Source organism: Callithrix jacchus, chromosome 10, assembly GCF_049354715.1.
Source record: "Callithrix jacchus isolate 240 chromosome 10, calJac240_pri, whole genome shotgun sequence".
NCBI lineage: Eukaryota > Metazoa > Chordata > Mammalia > Primates > Cebidae > Callithrix > Callithrix jacchus.
Window position 1 is genome coordinate 61,985,351 of NC_133511.1, and position 14,493 is coordinate 61,999,843.

The 14,493-nt window shown below is 40.9% G+C and overlaps 1 protein-coding gene and 2 pseudogenes across 11 annotated transcripts in view; 1 reads left to right on the plus strand and 2 right to left on the minus strand.

Moving 5' to 3' along the window:
* Positions 1-472: 472 nt before the first annotated feature.
* On the minus strand, positions 473-1,730 carry LOC144578102 (THUMP domain-containing protein 1 pseudogene; annotated as a pseudogene).
* A 1,829-nt stretch (positions 1,731-3,559) lies between these two features.
* The window catches only part of NARS2 (asparaginyl-tRNA synthetase 2, mitochondrial), a 163,568-nt gene continuing 152,634 nt past the window's right edge, over positions 3,560-14,493 (plus strand). For 9 of the 11 annotated variants that reach the window (XR_013523219.1, XR_013523218.1, XR_013523217.1 and 6 more), the window contains exons 1-3: positions 3,600-4,082; positions 6,917-7,026; positions 9,710-9,830. Coding sequence is in view for 4 of the 11 variants with exons in the window: in XM_078340134.1 (XP_078196260.1) it covers positions 3,942-4,082; positions 6,917-7,026; positions 9,710-9,830 (372 nt within the window). In the remaining 7 variants the exon portion in view is untranslated. The other 2 variants (XM_078340136.1, XM_078340135.1) reach the window with 2 other exon arrangements.
* On the minus strand, positions 12,465-14,416 carry LOC108593780 (nuclear receptor coactivator 4 pseudogene; annotated as a pseudogene).

A 14,493-nucleotide genomic window follows, 5' to 3' on the forward strand; every position in this document is an offset into this window, starting at 1 on the left:
CTCATATCTTGCCTTCCAGAATTGCAGCACTGAACTGTCAGCTTTGTTACACACCAATGTTAATAAAATATAAAAACAGACATAACCAAACAAGAAAATCACAAAATTCCAAAAACTTCAGTAAACAATTCAGTTCTAACCTACATGATCCACATTTTGCAGTGTTTACAACAAAGTGGCAGGTGGACAACTAAGTTGTGGCATGTAAAAACTCCTTCCTTAGAATGAAAACTTCCTTCTGATTTTCTACTTCACAGTCAGTTTACTCCGCATAAGAGAAGCCTAGCAGAGGCCAATATCCCCCTTCTCCCATCCTCCCCTCTTTGCAATAGTAGCACATGGGTCTGCCTATACATAATACCAGAAGGGCTGAAAGATCCCTAACAAAACTGTTAATAGGGCTGCGCAATCATTGTTCACTACTGTGAGAACAGCATAATACAGCACACAAATAAAAAACTGTTTTTAGTCACAATTTCAGGTGGAACCCCACAACATCTCACAGAATCCCAGTTGAAAACCCACCTCAACACCAAATGACCTCCTATGAGAGGTCATTTTCATTTGATTTGGGTCCTTCTGTGGCTTGACTTGCAAGTTCAGGTTTGCCTCCTCCCTCATTCACCACCTGCGGATTAGACGTTGGTTTTGTCTGCCCCAGCTCCTCAGTATTCTCTGGTACCTGCTGGTTATTTTTTCCTTCTGCTATGTTGTTTTGATCTGATGTCAGCAGCTTCCAATTTAGTTTCTTTCCCATTTCCCTGCTTTGAGTTAAGCTGTGATGGATCCTTAGGGCTCTTCACTACCTCCTGGAGATTGTATTTTCTCAACAACATGCAATCTTTCACAACACTCAGGCAACAGACAGCTTTGATGATTTCTACTACCACCGTGTACTGTGGATTGGTGAGATTCACTTTATTTTCTGAATTGAAGGTGCCCACTATTCCTGCCCATTCTCTGATAACTTCTTCTCTATTCATGTGACTATTATTTCGAGATTGGTACACAATCTGAACTGTCCCTTTGTTCGGAGCTTTAAACCAGGGTTCCAAAAATGTTTCTGTATGTTTTTTCTTATCTTCTAAAAAAGCTTTGCATGTGCCTGAGATGGGTAACATTCGTAGAATAACTCAAGTCTTCTTCTTCTTGGTTTTGTACATATCCTGAAGAATATGATGCACCAATTTCTCAGGTTCTATCCCAAGTGTCCTGATGAAGATGACGTTATTTGCTCCACTTTCCACTGACTGGAATCTTCTTAGCCTCATCTCTGTAGATACCTTAATATCACCAACTTCTTTCTTCAAGGCAGCCTCCACATCATCATCTTCTCCCTCACTTCCAGAGGGGTGCTGATCCTTGTCTGTAAGCTTTTCTGGCCCATACATGTCGTCGCTGTATTTGTTGAGCAAACTGTAGGCCTCCTCCACGCACTTGCGCTTGTTCATGTTGCAGGTGATGAGGATGCCCTGTAGCCTGGGCTCTAGCTGACAGGGCCCGCCGGTATCGCAGCGCCCACTTGGCCAACACATACTGAGCCTTGCCTTTACGCTTCCCGCAGCCAGGCCAAGGAGGCTACTGGGCAGGGGCCACCATGGTGCAAGCAATCTGAGAGGAAAGAGAAATGTTTGTCCACTGCTATTGGAGTCCTCACTTCCACCCTCTAGTCTGTCTTGAGAAGGGTTTTACAGTTTTTTCCAGGGCATTTGTCCTCTTGGCAACCTTTCCTGTCCACCTTCTGGCAGGAAATTTTCTTACATGCCTACCTGGCAAAATATTGATCCTTCTCAAAAATTCAGCTTAACTGTCTCCTCTAGAGAGGAGAAAAATATAAAATATTATATGTTATGCAATATATTATAATTTTATCATTTATAATTATAATTTTTATTATATAGAACCAGGAAGCACATTTTTATATAAAATATATTGTAATAAATGTATAATGATCTTATTATAAAATATTTTATCCAATTTAATATTTGGATAAAATATCCAAAATAATTTTTTTGGAGAAATTTAAGAGGTAGCCAAATATATAAGGGTGACTGTTTTCAGGCCAAACAAATGCAGAACAACTCATACACCTATGTGTGCAGTTACTGACTTTTATTTCAGTAGTCTCTTTTCTTGCTTGTCTCCATCTCTAAAGCATGAGCTGCTTGATGGAAGGGACCATGATTTCATTTCCACCTTGGGATACTGTATAATATAGCATAATGCTTTAGTGCATAGAGCCAGCCCTTCTGGGTTTAAATCTCACACTTATCCTTAAGTGGGTCATCTAGCCTTTCTTAAGTTCTCTTATTTGTAAAATGGGCGTAATAATAGTGGCAACTTGAAGGTAAAAGTGAGAGAGAAAGTGAGCGAGTGCAAGCGCTGGTCTCAAACTCCTGGGTTGAAGCAACCCTCTTGCTTCTGCCTCCCTAACAGTTGGGATTACAAGTGTGAGCCACTGTACTTGGCCAAACTACTGTTTGTCTGTCTATCTATCTATCTATCTATCTATCTATCTATCTATCTATCTGTCTGAGACAGAGTCTCTCTCTGTCACTGAGGCTTGAGTGCATTAGTGCAATCTTGGCTCACTGCAACCTCTGCCTCCCAGGTTCAAGCGATTCTCCTGTCTTAGCCTCCCAAGCAGCTGGGATCACAGGTGCATGCCACCACGCCCAGCTAATTTTTATATGTTTAGTAGAGGCAGGTTTCACCATATTGCCCAGGCTGGTCTTGAACTCATGACCTTGTGATCCACTTGCCTCGGCTTCCCAAAGTGCTGGGACTATAGGTGTGAGCCACCGCTCCCGGCCACGTTTTATTTTTTTAAATTAGATAAAAACTTTTTCATGACTGTCATTGAGTTACAGAAAAAAATTTTTTTTTTTTTGGTAAATTAAAAGGTAGCCTAATATGTAAAAAGATCATTGTTTCCAGGTCAAACAAATGCAGATAGCTGTGTTGGAGGAAAGAGGGAGAGTTGGAAAATTCTGGCCGGTAACACTTGACATTCCTCCAGTCTCTGTGACATCTTTCCACCGTCTTGCCTTCTCTGCCTGCCGTATCGAGGTCCCTCCCGTTCCTCTTAACGTACCTGTCAGAGGACTACCTTCTCCAGGAAGCCACCTCTGGCGTCCTACGCTTAGACGCTGTCAGGCAACTGATGACCCTTTTATGCAATTGTCTGTTTAGCTGTCTGATACCACACAACTGTGACTTGGCGTAGAGGGGCTATGTCTGATTTTTCTCTGCGGAGAACTCCGGAACGACTGACCTCTTTAAGCAAAAATCCTGTCAACAGCTAAGAGCCTCCACTTAGTTGGATCCGTTAGTTGTTGACTGATGGAGAGGGAAACCGACCCCATCAGTCACTCCATGCCTTTCAGTTTCTCAGCCTCACCTGGAAACTTTAGAAATGAAGAGCCTCAGATTCCACTCCAATGCGCTCCCTGGTTCTTTCAGCAGTAATCCCTACCACCTTAGGGCATTAGCTCCGCCCCGTCTCCGCTCCTGACCCCGCCCCCTCCCGCACATCTTCCTAAGCCTGGGTCGCAACTACGCATGCTCTCCCGCATTCGCCGTAGCGTGATGATGTAAGTAGTGTTGGCGTGGTGACGTACGAGGGGCCGCGCGTGCTGCGGCCTGGGGTCGGTACGTAGGTTTAGAATTGTCGCGGGCAGCGGGGCGCTCCAGTTGCCGACTCCACTTGGTTTCTTTTAGGCGTTTGTCAAGTATCCTGTCTGTTCCGCCCCGTTGGGAAGAGGCAAGCGGAAAGGTCCTGTGCGGACAGAGCTGGGAGTCTTGAAGGAGGAAGCGTGCAGCTGGAGGGTTCTGGAGTGTCTTATAGCCGAGCTGGAGCCGCTGTGAAGCGAGGGTTCTCGCAGGCGCATTCGAACCGCGACGTCTGGGCTGCATTCACGGAGGGCCAGGGCGGCCGCACGATGCTGGGGGCCCGCTGCTTGCTCTGGGCTGTGCGCTTTTGTTCCTCCGCCCCCTGCCCCAGGCACAAACCTTCAGCCAAACTGAGCGTGCGGGACGCTCTCGGGGCCCAGAACACGAGTGGGGAACGTGTTAAGGTCCAGGTTGGTGAATGGGAAGGGTATGGGTTTTTTCTTGTAGGGACTTATATGGCACATCCACATCTAGCGTTCCTTTTACGGTCGGGTCAGACAGAACCACCAGGGAAAAGTTAGGTAGGCGTCGCGGATTTCCGCTTTTCTGCTTTCCATTTTCACAAAACTGTTCCTATGACTGTAAAGTGCTGGAACTTTGCTTTCATGATTCCAGGCTGTTTCCTGTAAACTTCTTAATCATACCAAAAAATGTAAACGAACGAGCCCCCGTTCTCTACCTTTATTCCTTGTAATGAATATCCAGGGTTATGAAGTGCTTGTCTGACTTAGCTCCTTGAGAGCAGAAACCTTACCTGCCTTTATATTCACACATGGCTGACAGCAAATACTTGTTCAACCAAACTATGCCTTTTAAACTTTTAGCCACCTCAGTGCCTAAAGTGGGGCTCTGCATGTAATTTATTTTTAATGAATTAGAAGAAAGAGTGGAATGTAGCAGTTTGAAAGAGCTCTGCTGCTTAGGTTTAAATCTCTGCATAGGGTTTATGCACTCTACACCTTATTTTCATCTTATGAAAATAGAGATAATTGTCCCTGAGTCCTGAAAATTAAATGAGGTAATGAAAGTAAGATATTTGGAACAGTGGCCCATAGTCTATAAATGTCAGCTGCTATTATTGCTCTTGCTAATTATTTGCAACAGCTCCACATAGAAAAGCAGAATAAACAAGGTGGTTTGACTGTTTCTTATTAGGTTGCTGAAGTACACTGATGTAGTTATTTATTTTTTGAGAGAGAGTCTGGCTCTGTCACCCAGGCTAGAGTGCAGTGGCGTGATCTCAGCTCAGTACAACCTCCATCTCTCAGGCTCAAGCAATCATAACTTGGCCTCCAAAGTAGCTGGAACTGTAGGCATGCACCACCATGCTGTAATTTTTAAGTTTTGTGTGGAGATGGAGTCTCAATATATTGCGCAGGCTGGTCTCGGACTCCTGGACTCAAGCAGTCCTGCTTCTGCCTCCTAAAGTGCTTGGATTACAGGCGTGAGCCCGGCAGATATGGTTATTTAATTAATTTATTTATTAGTTTTTGAGTAGGTTCTTGCTCTGTCACCCATGAGTGTAGTGGCACAGTCATGGCTTGCTATTGAAATTATTTTTGTTGTCCTCACATATCCTTGCTTTTTAGCAGTATGACCCAGTCTGCATCTCTGCATTTCTTTGAGTTCTATATTCTTTCCATAGGTCTCTTGGTTTATTAATTGGGCATACATTAATGACATTTTGTGTGCTAGTCAAGAGAAAATTCAAAGATGGAAGGAGAACTTGCTGCCCAGGTTAGAGGATTTCGTTTTAGTTCTGTGAGGTCTGATATGGTAGCTACCAGCCACTTGTGGCTCTGAGCACTTGAAGTTTGGCTGAGATGTGCTGTAAGTGTAAAATACATAACCGATTTTGAAGAACAAAAAAGAATGCAAAATATCTCAATGTTTTTATGTTGATAATATTTGGGGTATAATAGGTTAAGTAAAATATTTATTTCATCTGTTGTTATGTTTAATGTGGCCACTAAAAAATTTTTAAATTACCCATGTGACTCACATTATATTTCGGTTGGACAGCCCTGTTCCAATGGTTAAAACAAATAATTATATAGCAATATGATAATTGGTAGTAATATAAGTAAAGAACTATAAGAAAACAGGAAGTTACTTACCTGAGAAGGTTAAGGAAGATATCTTGCATTAGGTGACATTTCAGCAAAGTCCTGAAGGATATGTTCCCTAGGTAGAGGAACTCGGGATGGGACAGAATTATAATAGCATCCCAGAAAAGCTCGTTGATAAGAACATGAACTTTGAAGTCAGAACTGCATTTGAATCCCAACTCTACTGATTGGTCACTGTGTCCTGGACTATTTAGAGAGATTATCCTGACATCTCTAAATAATTTTCTTCAGCTCTAAAATGATAAATGATAACCACTTTGTTAAGTTCTGAGGATTAAGTAGCATAATATTTATAACGAGCTTAGAATAGGAGCACATTACAAAGTGCTCAATACATGTTAACTTTTACTAACAAGTAAAAGTAAGAAAGTGGTAGTTTGGAAATTTGTTTGTTTGTTTGAGACGGAGTCTCGCTCTGTCACCCAGGCTGGAGTGCAGTGAGGTGATCTTGGCTCGCTCTGCCTCCCAGGTTCAAGCGATTCTCCTGCCTCAGCCTTCCAAGTAACTGGGACTACAAGCGAGTGCTAACACGCCCAGCTATGTTTTGTATTTTTAGTAGAGATGGAGTTTCACCATGTTGGCCAGGCTGGTCCTGAACTCCTGACCTCAAGTGATCCATTTTCCTCGGCCTCCCAAAGTACTGGGATTTCTGCACCTGGCCTGGAAATTACTGTTGATTGAGAATCACCAAAGAGGAAGTGCCTTCTGGGCAGCATGGTGAAGTGAAACCAGAAATAAGGGTGCATCCCATATCCTGAGAAAGGCACCAGGATATGTGCCCTGTTATTTATTGTTTTGCCAAGGGGCTGGGAGGACCTGGAATTGCCAATATTAGGAGGATTGGTTATGTGACTTAGGCTCTTCAACATGAAGGAATATTAGGCATCCGTTTAAAATGTTATGCTTTATTATGAAAACAAAAGATAGAATACCAAAAGGGTATCTCACTGCGATTGGAACATACACAATTAAGTATACATATTGGTAAACTAAAAAGTTGATTTGTTGAGGCAGGATTGTGAGTACATGTTTTTCTTTCATTTAGTCTTCTATGTGATGTGTAATGAAAATGTAAAATGTTTTATGCTCACCTTAGAAATATTTCTCTTCCTTAGGGATGGGTTCGTTCTGTCCGATCTCAGAAGGAAGTCTTGTTCCTGCATGTAAATGATGGGTCATCTTTGGAAAGCCTTCAGGTTGTTGCAGATTCAAGCCTTGACAGTAGGTGAGTTTTGTTTTTTAAAAGAATTCTTTGATTGTTTTTTCACCTCCAGTGCTTCCCACTTCCCTAATCCAGTGTTTACATTGACCCCTGAGTAATCTTTTGAAACAAATTTGCTTTCATAGCTTTGAGGATCAAGTCCAAATATTTGGAGTCAAGATCCTTCAAGCTCTGGCCTTTCCTCCTCTATTTGACATCTTCGTATGCTGATATCCCCCACCTATGCTTCATTTGAGTCTTTCTTAATTACTTGCAGCTCCCCTAAACTATTCTGCTCTTTCCTGTCTAATAGCATTTGTACACATTGCTGTATTTTTCATAGAGATGGGGTTTCACCATGTTGGCCAGGCTGGTCTTGAACTCCTGATCTCAAGTGATCCATTCTCCTCGGCCTCCCAAAGTGCTGGGATTTCTGTGCCTGGCCTGGAAGTTACTATTGATTGAGAATCACCAAAGGGGAGGTGCCTTTTGGGCACCAGTACAGCTTCTTCTCTTGTCTTTCATAGTTCCTGCTTAGACACCTGATGTTTCCATCCCGTAACTGTCAAGTACCCCTTTTCTGTGCTCCCATAAGCATCCTGTGCTTGTATCTGTCTTAAAATATATCATATTGGATGGTAACCAGCTGTATTCTTATTTGACTCCTTCTGTTAGACTCTTAGTTTCATGAGGTTAGGAACGGCATCTCATTCTTTTTTGCATTCTTGGCCTCTAATACAGTGTGACAAATTATTGCTTGTTGAACAAATGGAAGAAACTTTATGGTCTCATTCATCAGGTTTTAAAACTAACACCAGGCCAGGTGCAGTGGCTCACGCCTGTAATCCCAGCACTTTGGGAGGCCAAGACAGATCACTTGAGTCAAGGAGTTCGAGACCAGCCTGGGCAACAGGGTAAAACCCTGTCTTTACCAAAAATACAAAAATGAGTTGAGCGTGGTGGTGTGCACCAATAATTTCAGCTACTTGGGGGGCTGAGGCTAGAGCATCTCTTGAGCCCTGGAGGTCAAGGCTGTGGTGAGCCAAGATCACGTCACTGCACTCCAGCCTGTGTGACAGAGTCCTGTCTCCAAAAAAAACCCCGAAACCCAAAACTAACACCATTTTAATGTTTGATATCAGCTCTGAGGAAGAGAACATTATTTTAATTTGTTAGATTAAGAGTGCTTTGCTCTTCTGAGGATTGTTAGGGTTAATGCTGTTCACCCACTGAAGAGGTTCATGGATAACAGGACTGTGGTCAGCTGGGCAGAACAAGATAAAATTGTTCTGATGTAATAGTAACTTTTTTCTTTTTGAGAGTCTCGCTCTGTCACCCAGTCTGGAGTGTAGCCGCATGATCTTGGCTCACTGTAGCCCCTGCCTCTTGAATTCAAGCGATTCTTGTGCCTCGGTCTCCTGAGTAGTTGGGATTACAGGTATGCGATACCACACTGGGCTAACTTTTTGTATTTTTAGTAGAAGCATGGTTTCATCATGTTGGCCAGGCTGGTCTCGAACTCCTGACCTCAAGTGATCTGCCCTCCTTGGACTCCCAAAGTGCAGGCATGAGCCACCACACCTGGACCTAATATTAATGGTAACCTTTAAAAAAAAACTGTAGTTATTTTGATTATTTGTATCAGTATAGCAGTCACATGGGTATAATGGTAGCTAGATTTTAGAGTTTCCGGAGGATGACTGTCTCTTTGAGATATTCCCAGGAACGCTTAGGATAATATTTACATTCATATGTGTCAGGTAGTACATATTTTAAGTCAGCATCTCAAATCACCCTCTCAGGTTGGTGAAAGTATACCAGATTTCGCCACCCATAATGCAATAGTGGACAGTCATATTTATATAAATTATATAAGAATACCATATATTTAGCAAACAAACAAAACTGGGTGGAGAATCTCCTGACTGACTTACTTTAATAAAATTTATTGTATTTCTATATTATAATATTTCAATAGTTTATTAGGAAGGCACTGTCATACTTATTATAGTTATGAAATGTTAGAACTAGAACAGATGGTCTGGGCGTGGTGGCTCATGCCTGTAATCTCAACACTTGGGGAGGCCAAGGCAGGAGGATTGCTTGAGTCCAAGTGTTCGAGACCAGCCTGGTCAACATAGTGAGACCTGGTCTCTTTAAAGAAAAGAAAAAAGAATTAGAACAGATGTACTGTCATTTACTAGCTCCTTTTTAATAGATGATTCTTAAAACAAATGAACTTAGATGACTTTCCATAGTTGTCATACAGTTAATTTGTGGGTGAACTTAAACTCAAACTTAGTCTTATTAACCAGAAAGTAGCACTATATGTATTCAGATCACCAGTCACCTGAGAATTCCCAGCTGATTTTATTTTGATTTTGCAGGTTTTGCATGTATTCTGTAATCTTTGAAAAAGTTTTTTGGCCAACTAATTTTTTAATAAGACAATTCTATGGCCTCTTAATTCTGAATTAATTAATTATACAAATTCTTAGCTGTTTGTTTGCATTTTAAAGCTTATGTAATTAATTTTTATACTTTTATACTTTATGCAACAGAATATTCATAGATTTTGAAGATTATTTAACCCAATTAAGGGTAAAACCATTTGTCCTTAAGTGTTTTAATATTCTTATTACAAAGTTTATATTCAAATGAAGGTTTTATATAATGATATTTTGTTTATCTTTTTTAATTGTAATAGAGAATTAACTTTTGGGAGTTCTGTAGAAGTCCAAGGGCAGCTGGTAAAAAGTCCATCCAAAAGGCAAAATGTGGAACTGAAGGCAGAAAACATTAAAGTTATTGGAAACTGTGATGCCAAGGTATGATTTCTGATACTTTTGTGGAGGCTGTTTAGGCTTAATTTAAGAGAGCAATCTGTTTTAAGTGTGATTATTAGGAAGGTGAAACTTAGAATATATTTCATTTGTGACTTACTAGGTAATTGAAACAAGCCATAAGACCTGTAGAGGCAGTAGCAAAAATTTTTTATGTAGATAGCTTAATGAGAGCTAAGTGTTAATTTTTGCATCTCTGTGGTGTGTGTCACAATTAAAACTTGCTGCTTTTATAAGCATGCCCTATCAGCCACAGTGATATACCAAGGCAGGCTCATTCTTAGGGAAACCAGGAATGACCTTTGCATGATCTAGAACCGATCATTCAGTAATGGAAGGCACTAGCCACCTTTGGCTGTTTGGCATTAAATCAATTAAAATTCAGTAAAAAATTCAGTTCCAAAGTGGCATTATCCACATTTCAAGTACTTAGTAGTTGCATGTGGCTCCTGGCTACTACAATGAATAGCACAGATACAGAACATTTCCATTTATCACAGAAAGTTCTGTTGGGTGATGCTAATCTATAGTATTGTAATGCTTAGGCTGAACAGAGGCAAGAAATTCTATAATAAGACATGTTTATGTCTGTTTTTGCAAGACTCTTCTGTTAGCTTTGTATTTATAAATTTGATAAAGAAGTTAGAGGGAATAAAAGATTATTAATAAAATTCTTTATAGTGGAGAAAATGAGGCCCAGCCAGATGAAATGACTTGCCTGAGCTGATGTGACACAACTGAAATTTATATTCTAGCCGTTTGATTCCTCTGTGTTTTTGCTATACCTGTCTTCAAACAGTTAATGAACAAAAATGAGAAAATACAGGGAAACTGCATCACTTTAATTCATTGTTAATTCTTTCAGTATTATAGGAAAAAAATGTAAAGAAATAAAGGAAGGATCTACTGGCAGTCTTGAAATATATCCCCTGTGGATAAGCCAGGGACTGTTGTGTTCTTAAATTGTTCTTCCTTAGCTTCTCTTGGCATTGATGCCTTCATCTTCCCTTCTCTTAGATTAAGTATCATTCTAAAATATTCCGACATAGGGAATTCTGACCCCTTGAATTATGATATGGTTACATTTTCACTTTTACTTTTTTTTTTTATGGCTGTTATGCTTTTAATGGAGGCAGATACAAAATTCATCAATGCAAAAGAATGTTTTACATACTCATTAACATAGTGATTCATGTAAATTATATTTTGACAATGTAAAATACAGTGTATTTGGCCTCAAAAAAGAAACTACAGAGTTAGCTGCAACTTAAGATAACTGAAAGGCTCCTTATGTTGTTTTTGCCCACCACTTTATTATAATAGTTCTAAGTGATATCTGGGGGAGGGAATTAAAAAATAATGCAAAGCTCTTTCCAGCTGTGGTTCAAAGAACTCTAGTGAAGCTATATGGCAGTAACATTGTGGGACCATGAAGTTTCCCCAGAAGTATTTCCAATAACAGGCAGTTAAGAAGCTTAATAGTTTCAAAGTCTGGAAAGCAGCAAAGATATCTTTAGATATTTAAAAACATTATGAACCCCACTTCTCTCCTACAGAGACATTTTAAAGCATGGACACGACTTTAAGGAGATTGAGAAAACATCAGTAGTTTTCATAAAGCTTCAATGAACACCCCAAGTCACAAGTGTTGAAAACAGCCTATTCACTAAAACGTCACCTTTGAGGTACAGGTGTGCTGTGCTTACAGGAGAAGGACGACTGTATCCCTAATTAAAAGCACCAGGTGTCAAGCTCAGTTTCCTTTTACACAGGATGTACCAGTATAATGAATAGTTCAAGTACTATACTACATTTCCAACATGTCTTTGCCTATTTGCTTAGTTGGTACTGGGGTTCTTTTAAATCTTGTAGGTCTATAAAATATTTTAAAAGGCTAGAACTACCTCAAAAATAGTCTAGAAGTAATACCGAACTCTTCTAAAAGAGCTCACGGGATATTTTAGTAACATTTATAGAAAGAAAAAAATTTGCAGTAGCTGAGTTTCAGGTGAATAGTAATGTAGAACATGTAGGCTAAAATGTTAGGTAATGTCAAAAATTGCTAAGATTATTAATACATATTTTGATAATCACTATTAGCCAGGTTATTTTTTTGTGCAAAATACACTATATATTAATAGAACAGGAAAAATCATTATTTCAGACCACTAACAAGAAAACCCATAGCAAGAGAAGCATCTATAGGGCAATTAAACGTTAGGGAAGTTTACTAACTTTAGAATATATCAATACACCTTGATTACAGAAATATTTCATTTTTAAAACTAGAGTGAGTGTTTTCATGTACTTTTAGTAACGACCCAATCTAAGGAGCCTTGGAGGCTTGTGAAAAAGATGTATCCACAAAGAGGCTGTGTGGGAGTAAATTAACACTTCTGTAAGAAGGAAGGAACTGAATCAGCTAATAATCAATAAACAGCATTTTTCTTTTAAACAGTAACTCATAAATCTGATGACTCGCTTTGCTTTACTAGTTCAAAATTAGTTGAGAGAAGAACTAAGCTAACTGGTCAGACCCAGAAACAATGATTTGGCAAGCTGCAGTCACTCAGCTCATGATGTGTGATAATTGGCAGAAAGGCAGCTCACTTCTTGTCTTCACATCTGTAGAGGAGTTCAATATAACCACTTCTCTTTATCAACTTTAAGCTGCATGCAGGCAGAGATCACAAACTGCAGGGAGACCGTAATGGTCTGGGGGGAACTTATGTTCCTCCTGTAGAGGTGAATTAAGTAGTACTTCTTCTGGGCCTTCTTTTGAATCTTACACTTGTCTTCTCCAGAGGATAACTGGCTGAGGTTGCCCATCTTCTTTCCTGGCAGGACCCAGTCTGCTGTGTTAATGGAACACCAGAAAGTGCTCATCAGGCTTTTAAGCTTTTGTTTGCCAGCTCTGTCTTCAGTACTAGGCACTTCCTTGGGACTTCCTTCTTTGTATAGGGGCCTGATAAGCCACTCCGACAAGGGGCTGTTCTTTATGACTTGGAAGGAATCAGCAATTCTAGAAGGAATCATTGCCTTTGGTGCTTTAGGTTGTTCTATTACTTCTTTTCTAGAAGGACAGAGCCACATATTCAGGGAATCTTTATGCTTCTCAGGTTTGGGTTCCATGGGCATCCCATTTTTATCCTTTCCTTCTTTCTTCAGAAGCCATTTATACAGAGCCTCCTTCTCACAATGCTCATCACACACGCACTCTGCAAACCTTGTGCAGGGTTCATTGGCTCTGTACACCTCCTCTACCTTACATGGGTTGTGATGGTTCTAGACAAGCCAATCCTCTGTAACCACCCTGGGGGTGGACAATGGTTTCTTGGCCTCCAAGTAGTCATTTAGGCACTTCAGATTGCCCAGGTTTTCAATCTCCATACCTTTGGGCTGGTTTCCCTGACAGTTGGTACAGGAGTCAGTCTTGACAAGCCAATCATTCACATTGTAGGACTGGAACAAGAGCTTAAACTTCTCACTGATTTAATGACTGCCATTCTCAGGCTTCCCCAGCTTATGGGATTCCTGGGGAGTCACCAGCCAATCTGATAAGTCCATCTTATGTTGATCAGGAAGCTCTAGATCTTCAACCTTTTTCATTTCAGTGGAGAAAGAACTAGTAGTGGAATGGCTGTTACACTTTTGATAACTTGGTTTTTCCGGAATTTCCTGTTGCTGACTCTTGAGGAGCCAGTTTTCTAAGTCCTTTAGGTTTCCCCAGACATTACTGAAGAAATTGCAGTTCTGGAAGAAGTCTGACTATTCTCTAAGGTCTGCTTTTGGATGAGCCAGTCCTGGGGGTTGGTGCTGGGTATGTAAGGAGCCTGATGACAACTGGCAGGTTTGCTTCCAAGGTGCCATTCGCTGAGAGGGACAGTTGCAATACGGATGCTCGCTTCTGCTCTGGCATTGGGATATAGCCTCTCTTCTCCAGGAAGGGCCCGATATTTGATAAACTAGCATGAGCCATCAAGTGCTCAGGAATTTGAATGGTTTTGAGAGACCCAAAGGTGGTGATGGTCTGGTGCAGAGCAGTTGTGTCGGCTTCAAAGAGCAGGACAGTTGAATTTTCAGGCTTGAGGGTCAAACTGCCCAGTCTCTCCAGGCACACGGAGACTTGTTTGGCTAGATCTCTGTTTTGGGTACACTCCAGTTAATGAGTAAGACAGTTGAACTGGCCCAATAACCAGTACAGCTGCTGAGCTTGCTGCCGAAGTATCTCCTCTTTAAGCTGATAGATGAGGTCCACCTGTTCATATAGCCACACCTCACGGCTTCTAAGGCATTCCAGGTGATGGCTTATGCAACCGTGAATCTGAGGTTTGACCTCTCGCAAGTTATCTTTAATTTGCTGCTCAGTCCAGAGAACTCCACCAATAGCAAGCTCCAGGTCCCTCCGTGCATCACTACACCTCAAAAGGGGTTCTTTATTATTGGAGCTGCCACTCTGGTCTTGGAAGGTATTCATTCTGCTCAGTGCTCCTCACAGGCCAGGTGACCAACGTGCCAGCCACATTTTCACTTTTAATAAGTATAGTGCTTGTTATTGTACAATATATAAGTTTGTGTGTGTACAAGACTTACAAGGAAAAGATGAAACTGAAAGAAACAGGCTGCCAGTGTAGCTCTTGTTTTAGTT